General features: G+C 42.0%; 1 protein-coding gene across 3 annotated transcripts in view; it reads left to right on the top strand.

Annotated features, from left to right (window-relative positions):
- SCN4A (sodium voltage-gated channel alpha subunit 4) overlaps positions 1-9,239 on the top strand; it is a 129,091-nt gene extending 119,852 nt beyond the window's left edge. For all 3 annotated transcript variants that reach the window (XM_033918603.1, XM_033918601.1, XM_033918604.1), the window contains 2 exons: positions 2,664-2,934; positions 5,993-9,239. In XM_033918603.1, the coding sequence (XP_033774494.1) occupies positions 2,664-2,934; positions 5,993-7,239 (1,518 nt within the window). In that variant the 3' untranslated portion in view covers positions 7,240-9,239. The remainder of the gene's footprint in view (positions 1-2,663; positions 2,935-5,992) is intronic.
- Positions 9,240-12,500: the final 3,261 nt, after the last annotated feature.

Below are 12,500 nucleotides of genomic sequence, written 5' to 3'. Positions count from 1 at the left end.
ATGCAAGAGACGTAGACAGGGCTCACTCATAGAATACTACCACATTCACATGCCCACAGTTACGCCAGGTTTCTGGCTGGTATAACTATATGGGTGTCTAAATGTTAGGCTTGTCAATGCCAGGATATGCAAGTATTCTATAACAGAACAAATTCTCGTAACAAATTTGCTGTCCTATTACAATTCGATCTCTCTGCAGCTTTTGATGTTTTCCACCACGACATACTACTTTATCAACTTTCCAAGATAGGAATTGAATCCACCGTCCTAAAGTGGTTCTCAAATTTCCTACGCTCTCGCTCCTACACTGTCAACACAAATGGCACCATGTCCGTTCCTTGGACACCATCTTGCGGTGTCCCTCAGGGATCACCCCTATCCCCTATTCTCTTTAACATCTATATGTCCTCCCTGAAACTCTTACAATTATCCCCCCTTGAAACAATCTACACATAAGTTGATGACTTCCTTGTCCTCCTTGAGACAGACCAGAACCTCACCAACCTCCACGAGAACATTATAGTTTCCATAATGAGACTCAATTCCTGGTCCTTCTCGGTACAGATGAAATTGAATGAATCAAAAACAAAATTACTCTGGCTCGGCCCAAAATTAGAACACCTGCCCACCCTCTTCGCACTACCCTCAGGCGCTGCACTGCAGCTTGAGTTCTCAAGCAAGGTCCTTGGCATCATTATCGATTCTTCTCTCTCCCTCAATGACCACCTCAACTCCTTGGCTAAATCATACTTTTTCAGCCTCCACATGCTGAGGAAAGTAAGATCTTATTTTTGCCAACAACATTTTGCCATCCTTGTCCAATCCATCATCCTCTCAAACTAGACTACTGCAATGCCATCTACTTAAGCCTACCAAAAAAGTCTTCATAGACTCCAGCTAATCCAGAATACTGCAGCCAAGTTGATCTTTGCAAAACGCAAGTCTGACCATGTCTCCCCACTCCTAGCCAAACTTCACTGGCTCCCAGTGATTTCCAGAATCCATTTCAAATGCTCCTGCCTGGCTTTTAAGATCATTCACGGCATCCTTCCTCCCTTAATCCCACTATCTTATAACTCCTCGAGTCCTGATTCTACCAGACCCGCCCAAAGGTATAAACTATCCTTCTCCTCTCTACAAGGTATTCACTATGCAGGCAAACTGGGAAAATCCCTTCAGAATCACAGGTCTTTGGAACGACCTTACTACCCCGCTGCAGAACCTGGGCTCCCTCCAATTATTCCACAAGCAACTGAAAACCTGTCATTTTACTAAAATGTAATTCTATCCCCCCCTTACTCTTCTCTTCTATATATAAGTTCATGTAAACCTTTTTTTTCCTTCTCTTCCTATATTTTAAGTTCTTGTAAACCGTGCCGAGCTCCACATCCATGGAGATGATGCGGTATATAAACTTAAGGTTTAGTTTAGTTTAGAACCTGTATGTCCAGATACTGTTATAGCAGGGTTAGACTGACCATACAGGCAACGAGACAATGCCTGAGAGCCCAGAGCAGTTGCGGGGCCCAGCGATCCCTGCTAGCTGTCTGTCGTCGAACTCACAGCCTGCCCTCAATTTGTCCCACCCCCTTCTGATGTAACTTCCTACTTCGGCACAGACAGAACGCAACAGAGAGCAGGTCACAAGCTCGGCGGCAGACAGCTGAAGGGAACCGTTACCACTGTCTTTATGCTAAAGAAACAGGTATGGGAGGGCAGGAACCTTATTGCCCTGGTGGGGTTGCCTCAATGCTCTGGGACCCAGATGCCTGTCACTCTGCCCCTGCATTATTGAATAGACTCCTACTATGCATCCTGAAAGCACTCAGTTGTAGAATTTCCCCCTCAGATTTAAGACCTCTGTAGACAGGAAAATATAATGTAACTTGCCCTGAGCTATCAATGATAAGGCTTTAGCTAAATATAAATAAAGATGATTGTTCATGAGATGCATTTGCATACATTAGAAACCCAGTAAATGCTAATTCACTTCATGCAATGTCATTGTGGATATCCTGAAAACCCAACTAGCTGTGATGTCCATTGTCCTACGAAAAAGAGGACATTTCTGTGTGTGCAGTGAGGTACAAGCAGGACTGACTAGGCTTGCCCCCTGAACTTGGGCTTGCCCCCTGAACAGTGGCATAGAAGGGGGTGGGGGGTGAAGCACCCTGGGCACAGACTTGGCAGGGGCGCCGCCATCTCTCCTCCCCTCAGCATGAAATGGTCTCTTAAATGTATAATGTAAATGTATAATGTAAATGTTTTCTCTCTCCCCCCCCCGTACCCCTTTTAGTTGTCACCAGTAGGAAGCAGGCTCTCCCCCTTTGTTAATACCGGCCTCAGTCCTCCCTCTGACATCATTTCATGTACATGGGGCTAGGAAGTGATGTCAGAGGGCAGGCTCAGCAGGCACAAGCAGCAGGTAGGAGACTAGAAGAGATACCAGGGGAGTGTGCCATGCACCACCAGTCCTCACTATTCCACTGACCCCTTGTTTTCGGATCAGCTTTGATGACTGGCATCCATTAGACTGCTATGACCATTTGCATTACCTTTTTCTGCATACAACACAATTATTGCTCAACCATCTAAAATACAATTTTCTCTTTTCCTGCGCATGATGTTCCATCTCCCACCCTCACCTCCGGCTTGCTGGGCAGAACAAACTGCAGGGGCTTATCTTCGACTTTGTCTCAAAGCAGTTCTTTGACATTTTCATTATGGTGCTCATCTGCCTCAACATGGTGACCATGATGATTGAGACCGATGACCAGAGCCAAGTGAAGATCGACATCCTGTACCTGATCAACCTGGTATTCATCATTTTCTTTACTGCTGAGTGTATCCTTAAAATGATAGCTCTAAGGCACCATTATTTCACCATCGGCTGGAACATCTTTGACTTTGTGGTAGTCATTCTCTCTATCATCGGTGAGTTCTCATTCTTCTTAGCTACTCATTCCCAGTGCACTGATTCTATCCAAGTTTCCAAATTTATTCTATACTTAATATACCATTTATCAACTTGTACCTATATGGTTTACAATATTAAAAATTTTTTAAAGAGGATAAAAAAAAAAAATATATATATATATATAATATAATATGTTCAATCGATGAGACATAAATGTACAGAAACAAGAGGATCAAGGATTAAGCAAGAACAAAATACATCGAGATAAAATAAAAAAGGGTGGTAAGTGGGCAAGGAGAAAACAAAAGAGGGGGCGTGAAGCTTCTTAAAAGTGGTTGGTATTCATTGCTGTGAGCGAAGAGTGTAGGTTAGATGAATCGCCCATTGTCAAAATAAGAAAGCTTCCTGAATCCCTTTTATGAAGTGTAAACAGAAATATAAAAATCAACTTATAGATCGCGTAACCATGAGGATCTATGCAGTTTACAAAAGATTAACTTATATCATAAATAGAACTCTAAAGAAATTAATTACCCCAAAATCTGGAAAAATAAATAAGTCTTCAAATCCTTCTGAACTCCAAGTATGACATAGATACAAAGAATAGTTGCCTAAAATCTTTATCCCAAAAAGCGGCCTGATATGACAATGTACGTTCATGATATCTTTTAAACTTGCAACCCTTCACTGATGGGACCTTCAAAGTGCTACTTTTCTCTTTTTCCTAGCTCAGACAAGTGACTGCAAACTTTGCTACACAATCAATTTGAGCAAATAATTGGTCCAAATATAGCCTTGGCTTCAGGTTACTGTGATAGAGGTCAAGGGAATGTACGTAAGAATAGCCCTACTGAGTCAGACCTATGGTCCATCTAGCCCAGTAGGCCATCTTCACGGTGGCCAAGCCAGGTAACCAGTACCTGGGAAAAACCCAAACAATAGCAACACTCCACGCCACCAATCCAGGGCAAGCAGTGGCTTCCTCCATATCCGTTTCAATAGCAGACTATAAACTTTTCCTCCAGGAACCTGTTCAAACCTTTTTTTTTTTTAAATTAGCTACATTAACCATTCTTACCACAACCTTTGGTAATGCATTCCAGAACTTAACTATTCTCTGAGTGAAAAAATATGTCCTCCTATTGGTTCTAAAAGTATTTCCCTGTAACTTCACTTGAGTGTCCCCTAGTCTTTGTAATTTTTGACAAGAGTAAAAATTCAATCCACTTGTGCCCATTCTACACCACTCAGGATTTTGTAGACTTCAATTATATCTCCACTCAGCTGTCTCTTTTCCAAGCTGAAGAGTCCTAACCGCTTTAGTTTTCCCTTATAGGAGAAGAGTTCCATCCCCTTTATCATCTTGGTCACTCTTCTTTGAACTTTTTCTAGTTCTGCTATATCTTTCTTGAGATAAGGCAACCAGAATTGAATGCAATGCTCAGTGGTGTAGCAAGGGTGAGAAGTGCCCAGGGCGGTGGCACCCCTGCCCTGCCCTCATCTCCCAAACCCCTCCCCGCTCCTTCCCAGATCTCTCCTGCCGCAAAGGAAGTCAAGCCAATTGGCGAGGCAACATCTCCCTTGGCTGAACCCATGCTGATTCTGTCCCATTAAAGTAGGGTTATGAGTTATTGTGTAATTTGCATACTTTAGTCTGTAGAACTGTATTTGTGAATTAGGAAATGCAAAATTTTATGGCACGTTTCTATTGTATTACAACCAGCAAAATGTAGGACTTGTAAACACAATTGGTCTCCAATGTGTGCGTAATGCACTACGCAGAAAAGCTCTCAGACGCCTGCGCTGATTACTCACAAGGATTTAAATCAGCTACTAGCAGGTGAATGGTATCTTTCATTGAACTTAATGCGGGCTATTTTTTTTCATTTGATTTTAATTTTATAATAAAATTCTTCTATATATAGTGCTTAATAGCATCAATGTTAATCATGACAGAGAGCAGCACTTATCTCAGGGCTCCTTTTACAAAGGTGCGTTAGGGCCTTAACGCGTGGAAAAGCGCACGCTAAGATGCCGTGCGCGCTAGCCACTACCGCCTCCTCTTGAGCAGGCGGTAGTTTTTCGGTTAGCGCACCTTTGTAAAAGGAGCCCTTAGAGTCTGTCAGCCGGCTCTTCTGTCGTATATGCTTGTAGCGTTGTTCATGGCCCAACGGGACCCGTTTTGCCAATTTATTGGCTTCTTCGAGGGGGGGTCTACATTCCAGCTACAAGAATAAATTAACTTATTAAAATTGCTATTACAATACAGTGCAGGCGTCTCGGAGCTTTTCTGCATAGTGCATTACACACACATTAGAGACAATTGTGTTTACAAGTCCTAAATTTTGCTGGTTGTAAAACGAGAAGGACTTTTTCCATTGTTTGCATATCTAACATTTTTATTGTATCCCATTTTGAAACTAAAAGCGAATGGTAGGCAAGCAAGTTATATCAATTAAATACATAAATATACAAAGGAATACACATGTCATATTATAACCTTCGAGCAACCATCAGAAGTATTCTTGAGACATACTTATATGTAGCCATGAAGTTACATAAAATTAGAAATTTGGAGGAAGTAGATTTAAAACAAGAAGTGAATCCTGCCACCCACCCTTTCAAAAAAAGTCAAACTCTTGCCCTCCCCAAAAAAGATGTCAAATGACTTGCTTGGGTTTAACCAGAGCTACTGTAGGATGCCCCTTTTTCCTCTATGGAATGCACCTAAATTGCTTGTTACTCATGGAATACAGTTTTAATAATCACATTGGTCTTGGAAAAACTGGAAAGCATGCAGTCCAACAATTGTCTCTAGCGAAACGACTAATGTAGTCTTAAAAAGCTCATTATATATACACACTTATACTTTTATGTAAATGACCTGTTATTGTATATCCTAAATAACCTACGTGTCATACCTGTATAATAAGACCAAATGTCTATAAAGACCAGATAACCATGACTTTTCTCAGAACCAGCTTTCACTGACTATTCTCTCACCCTTGCTGTGCATGCTCAGAATAGAACAGGAGATTTCACCAATGTAACTGTCTATCTTTTCTTCCTTCTCAGGCCTTGTCTTGTCAGACATCATAGAGAAGTATTTTGTGTCACCCACCCTCTTCAGAGTCATCAGGCTAGCACGAATTGGCCGTGTCCTTCGACTCATTAGAGGTGCCAAAGGAATCCGCACGTTGCTCTTTGCTCTGATGATGTCACTTCCTGCACTGTTCAATATTGGTCTTCTGCTTTTCCTGGTTATGTTCATCTATTCCATTTTTGGAATGTCCAATTTTGCCTATGTGAAGAAGGAGTCAGGGATTGATGATATGTTTAACTTTGAAACATTTGGAAACAGTATCATCTGCTTGTTCCAAATTACCACCTCAGCTGGGTGGGATGGTCTCCTCAATCCCATCATGAACAGTGGCCCTCCAGATTGTGATCCCCATTTTGAAAACCCTGGCACATCTGTCAAGGGAAACTGTGGGAACCCTTCTATTGGCATATTCTTCTTCTGCAGCTATATCATTGTTTCCTTCTTAATCGTGGTCAACATGTATATTGCCATCATCTTGGAGAACTTCAATGTAGCTACAGAAGAAAGTAGTGAGCCACTGTGTGAGGATGATTTTGAAATGTTTTACGAAACCTGGGAGAAGTTTGATCCCGATGCTACCCAGTTTGTTGAATACAGCCAGATGTCAAACTTTGTAGATGCCTTGCAAGAGCCACTAAAAATTCCCAAACCTAACAAAATCAAGTTGATTACCATGGACTTACCAATGGTCATTGGGGATAAAATTCATTGCTTGGACATTCTCTTTGCACTAACAAAGAATGTATTGGGGGACTCTGGGGAGATGGATGCCCTGAAGGCAACTATGGAGGAAAAGTTCATGGCAGCCAACCCTTCCAAGGTCTCCTATGAGCCTATCACTACCACACTAAAACGTAAGCAGGAGGAGGTGTGCGCCATCAAAATTCAAAAAGCGTTCCGAAGGTACCTGCTGAAGCGCTCTGTGAAACATGCCTCTTATATCTACCGACATAACCATAATGAACAGGTTCGTAAAGAGGAGCCACCAGAAAAGGAAGGGCTGATTGTAACCAGACTCAGTTCCAATTTGTGGAAAACTGGACCAGAAGAGATAACACCAATTCCAGATTCAAAACCAAACAATCCCCCCTGCAGTGAAAAGAAATGTGATGAGCATGGGTGTGATAAAACCCCAGATTCCAGGAAGGCACGTGATCAGCAGTGCAGCACTGGAAGGCCTTGTAACAACCAGCGCTACACCATGGAGTCCTCTGTATAATGTCAGTGGAAGAACACTTTATCCTTAATCTTGGCAGAAGCATACTGCCTCCTAGTGGAAATGGTATGATACCATCACAAGCCATTGCAGGTTGTTGGGGGACATGTTAGGAATATTTCACAAGGTATGAGGGTACAGTGGGCTGCTGTTGTGTGCACACCATCTGTGATTTCCTTAAAAAGTGTGCACATATCTGAAACCGTATCCATTCATAATCCATTTAATTGATCTGTTTGTCAATATTCAGCAACAGATGTCTCTCAGCGTTACTTTGTAATCGCCGACATCAGAAGTAGAGGGGAAGGCTGGTCTAATTCAAAGAGGAAAGCAGTTCTAAGAATTAAGACTTCATAAAAAAAGAGAAGGCATGGTTACATCATAGGAGGTACAAAGTGGTATTTGTTGTAAATTCATAGACCACCAATCAACAAATTTCTATGCATGTATCCAACATAGATACATACAGGCTAAAGCGTTAGATGTAGTATAGGTAAACGGGCTTCTCCGTGTCAGATGCACTCTTAGGGAGTACATAAAAATATGGAATCTATTAAACAGTACCACTGCTCAATATCTTTGCCTATTTCCCAAAGTCCTGGCCATAAACTGTCTTCCCCTCCACAGCTGGGAAGAAAATCTCAGCTCCGGATCAGTTGCCATTTGGAGGCATCCAAACTGAGCAAATACTTTTTGGTGAAACTGATGAGAACTTAGAACAAAGAAACGACCCCCAGTGAGAATGTCACCATTTTGGGGAGAGTTGATGGAGCACGCCTTTTCCTTCATCCTCAAAAGAATGTGAAATGAGAGATATTCCGAGGAACCCACAAATGGAGATAATTTAATGAGAACCAGCATAAACTTGTGCTGAGTTCTCTAGGTTTACAGGTTACTTGACTTTTTGTTTTAGATCAACTGAACTAGGGTAAAAATTATTTTTGAAAAAAAAAAGACAGTGCTAAGGGCAGGATGAGAACAGAATAGTAAAAGAGTCTCAGGGCAGCTCTTCTTAGAGGAACAGGGAACTAGCAGTCCATAGATCACTGGAGATAAAACCAGGGCTGGCTCTGCCTGTCCCAGCTGGTAACTGTCATACTGTGAAAGCTGAGACTGAGGCTCATGTTCCGAGAGTGACATTTAAAGGGTGGCGGCCCAGCTTTTCATCTTCCAGCTTAACTCACTCCGTGTAATGATCTATCCAGGCCTAAGTCCATAAACTGAGGCTGTGTACCACCAGGAAGTCGAAAGGGGATCTATCCAAGTCATAAGACGTATGTTAAGGGCCTAGTTTTATAACAGAATGACTAGGATTGAAATACAAAAGGCAACTTGTTTTCATAAATTAGGCTCCCAGAAGAGCTCCTGCAGTGCCTCCCTACTCCAAACAAGGTGCAAAAAATGTCTGCTAACTCCAAACCTAGTGATGGCATGGAGCAGTGATGTCAAAAGTCTTTCATCTAAAAGGCCACAGTGTGAATGTGCGAAAACTCTGAGGGCCACCAAAAGATTTCAAGCTTACACACACTACTAATTTTGTAAACCACCTTGACCTGCTTGTTCAGACTGGGTCTTAAATATTAATACTAATACTGATTCTATATAACTTAAGGATATATTTTAAAAACCCACTTCATTTTGGATTGTCAACAGCAGCAAATTCCATAAATCAGACACCTAAGTAATGCACTTAAGAGATTTGCAGTTACTATATCAAGTGGACAAGAGTGAAATTAATGCATTTACAAGACCTGAAGAGCATTTCAGCCCAACTGTTTGAGGGCCTCAAATGGAGGACTTTGGAGACCACCAATTTGGAAGATGCTTTGCGGAGTAAAACCAGGACTGACTCAGTCTATCATTGAAGACATGGAGCCATCTGGCTGACTTAACCATGGACAAAATTTTTCATTGATAGTGCTGTTATTGGCTTCCTAACATAATTACAATAGTGGGGAGGGAAGGGGGGGGCAGATCACCTTTAACAAGACCTTAAGCTAGGGTTACCATATAGCTCCAGGAAAAAAAAAAAAAAAAAAAGGAAGGATTGAGACACCCAGGTTTTACTTAAGAACATAAGAGCATAAGAAGTTGCCTCCACTGGGTCAGACCAGAGGTCCATCGCGCCCAGTGGTACGCTCCCGCGTATGGCCTGTGAAGTGGTCCCTGACTATTCCTATACCCTACCTCTACTTCTATCTGTGCCCCTCAATCCCCCTATCCTTTAGGAACCTATCTAAACCTTCCTTGAACCCCTGTAGTGTGCTCTGGCTTATCACAACTTCCGGAAGTGCGTTCCATGTGTCCACCACCCTCTGGGTAAAAAAGAACTTCCTAGCGTTTGTTCTAAACCTGTCCCCTTTCAATTTCAATGGAAGGAAAAAACCACCTCATCCAAATCAAAGTCCGAAGGCTGAAAGCAATGGAAGTAAAACCCAGATGTCTCAAACCGTCCTCCTTTTTCTGGAGCCATATGGTAACCCTACCTTATGTGATACACATCAGAAAATTAACATTTTGAATTAACCATCTAAGAATGCTCTTTCTGATTAGAACAGCTTTCCTTGTGTATTTTGGGGCAAAATATCAAGGCACATATTCGATGAAGTATGCATATTCCTTGGCATTCTGCCCCAGCTCAACTCAAATGTCACTCCTGCACAGCTGCCACATTACCCATTCCAGGAGGGAGGCTTTTAGGCCGATCCTGGGTTTCTGCCAACCTCATTCTGGTGCATTATGGGACTTGCAGAACTGATTTCAGTGGATAGAGTCATGGACTACAAATACTGCACTGCTTTGGGATGTAAATTTAAAGCCAAGACCAGCCAAAAAGTGTCCTTTCTGGAACAGGCAACTTGGCAGCTTTGCTCCTGGGAATGCCAACATGCAGCATTACCACCGGCATTTTCTGCTTCTAAGACATGTTTTCTAAAATAACTTCCTGCTCGTAAATATACAGGTCGATGCATACAGAAGTACTGATCTACTTTGCTATTTGTGGGCTGGGGAGAAGGGAGGGATGGCATGCTTAGAACTGAAAATTCAATGTAATTACTTTTTTTCTCCTGAGCCAAACACCCCCAGGAATGCCCCTGCTTTCACAGAAAATAAATATAGTTGACTTATGAAATAGCACAACGGTATTGAATGTCTGGGCCCAGAGTGGTTTCCTAACCCGAGATCTAGTCACCTTATTTCCTGGTTAAGCGCTAGATCCCTGTGAAAACCGAGCTCTTAATTACTGCACATCAAAAATAGATTCCTAAACGTACAATAGGCTGCGCTCATCTGACAATTCATTTGTATCAACATAGATGGATTATCAGATTAGGATTTTTATACAACCACACTCAAAGCCGTTTGCATACAGGTACTTCAAGAACTTTCCCTGTCTGTCCCGGTGGGCTCACACTCTCATCTAATGTACCTGGGGCAATGGGGAATTAAGTGACTTGCCCAGGGTCCCAAGGAGCAGCGTAGGTTTGAACCCACCACCTCAGGATGCTGAGGCTGTAGCTTTAACCACTGCGCCACACTCTACTACTAAAGGAACACAGCCCTAGCTTCACAGTCCAATTTCAGATTGCAGGAAAAAAAAGAAATATTTTTTTTTTTCTAAGAATCCTGGTCAAATCTTAGTTAGCAAGCCATGAGCAGCCCCAGCCCCAGCCCTCCCCTCCCGATAGGGAATCCTAGAAGTTTTTCTTTATCCAAAGCATGGTGAGGAGTGATCCATCATCAGCCAGGAGTCAGTTCAAAGACTAATAAAGTAAGAAGAGCACCAACAAAGATGGCTGGGGGGGAGGGGAATTAACGTCTTAAAAGTGGTTCAGCTCTACCGTTTATGTAATTATGTCTTAAGAAGATTTGCATCCTTTGAAAGGCTTTAGATTTTGGTTTTTAATAGGATGGAGCATCTTATAATTTTCAGAGACCAATAAAAGAAACATTACTATATACAAGAGTACCTGGTAAGAGCCTAGTGTATAAATGAACATAGATTAGGGTTGTCAGATTTTCCTTTCCCCCTTAGGCCCGGCCCTAGTCCCACCCCCAAACCCGCCCTAGCCACGCCCCCGCTACCTGCTCTTGTCAGACAGGGAGGAAGTCCGACACAGCCGGGTTTTGAAAAGCCATCCGGACCCCTAGACATGTCCTCAAAGGGAGGACATCCAGTCTGCCCAACAGTCATACTCATTATACATTTATGTTTAAATAGACCATAGAAGTCTACCTGGTACTGTCTTTAGGTTCCCACTGCTGGATTTGTCCTGTCACTGGAGCTTCTATCAAAGCCTTCCCCTGCTCATCCTAAACTAAATCACCATATATGGGTCACCCAATATTGGTCTTACTTTGTTTTATACCATTTATTTTCTAATTAGAGATCCTCTGTGTTCGTCTCATGCTTTTTTGAATTCCGTCACCGTTTTCATCTCCACCACCTCCCTCAGGAGGGTATTCCAGGCATCCACCACCCTCTCCGTGAAAAATAATTTCCTAACATTACTCCTAAGTCCGCAACCTCAATTCACGCTGTCTAGTTTTACCATTTTCCTTTCTCTGGAAAATATGTGTTTGTATATTAATACCTTTCAAGTATTTAAACATCTGTATCATATCTCCCCTGTCCCTCCTCTCGTCTAGAGTATAGATATTCAGGTCTTCCAATCTCTTCTAAGTCTTTTGGCACAAGCCCCATACCATTTTCATCACTTTTCTCTGGACCGCTTCAAGTCTTTTTACATTCTTTTAATGTTTAGTAACAGGCAGGAAACACATCCTGAATTTCAGACTCCATTTTCTATGCAGTATCAAAGCATGTGAAAAAAGGAAACTGGGAAGTCATGAGCCAACTACACACTAGCAATGCAGACACACTACACAGTCAAAGTAGAGAAGAGCTCAAAGTACGAACCACACAGGAAGCATGAAAAAAGCACTAAGGGCCTTCAAGTTCTGAGCAATCAGACTTCAATTTATTGATGGACCCAACATGAGCCGTGTTTCAGCATACCCACCTGCATCAGGGGTCTATATAAAATCATAAATATTTATGATTGACAGGTAATACAAAAATTGAAATTGAAAAACCTGTGAAATTACATCAGTCAACAATATGGAATATGGTAATGTGACGAATAACACAGATGATGTGAAGTGATATGACTGAGAAAATATTTGTGAATAAATAAATAATTATAGAAAAAGTGCAAATACGATGTGTGTTGCAGAGAAAAAAATCAAAACTTGCCATACAA

The sequence above is a fragment of the Geotrypetes seraphini genome, chromosome 13, assembly GCF_902459505.1.
Source record: "Geotrypetes seraphini chromosome 13, aGeoSer1.1, whole genome shotgun sequence".
In the NCBI taxonomy this organism is placed as follows: Eukaryota; Metazoa; Chordata; class Amphibia; order Gymnophiona; family Dermophiidae; genus Geotrypetes; species Geotrypetes seraphini.
The sequence above is the reverse complement of the archived record's forward strand: the minus strand, read 5'-3'. Positions and strand labels throughout refer to the sequence as shown.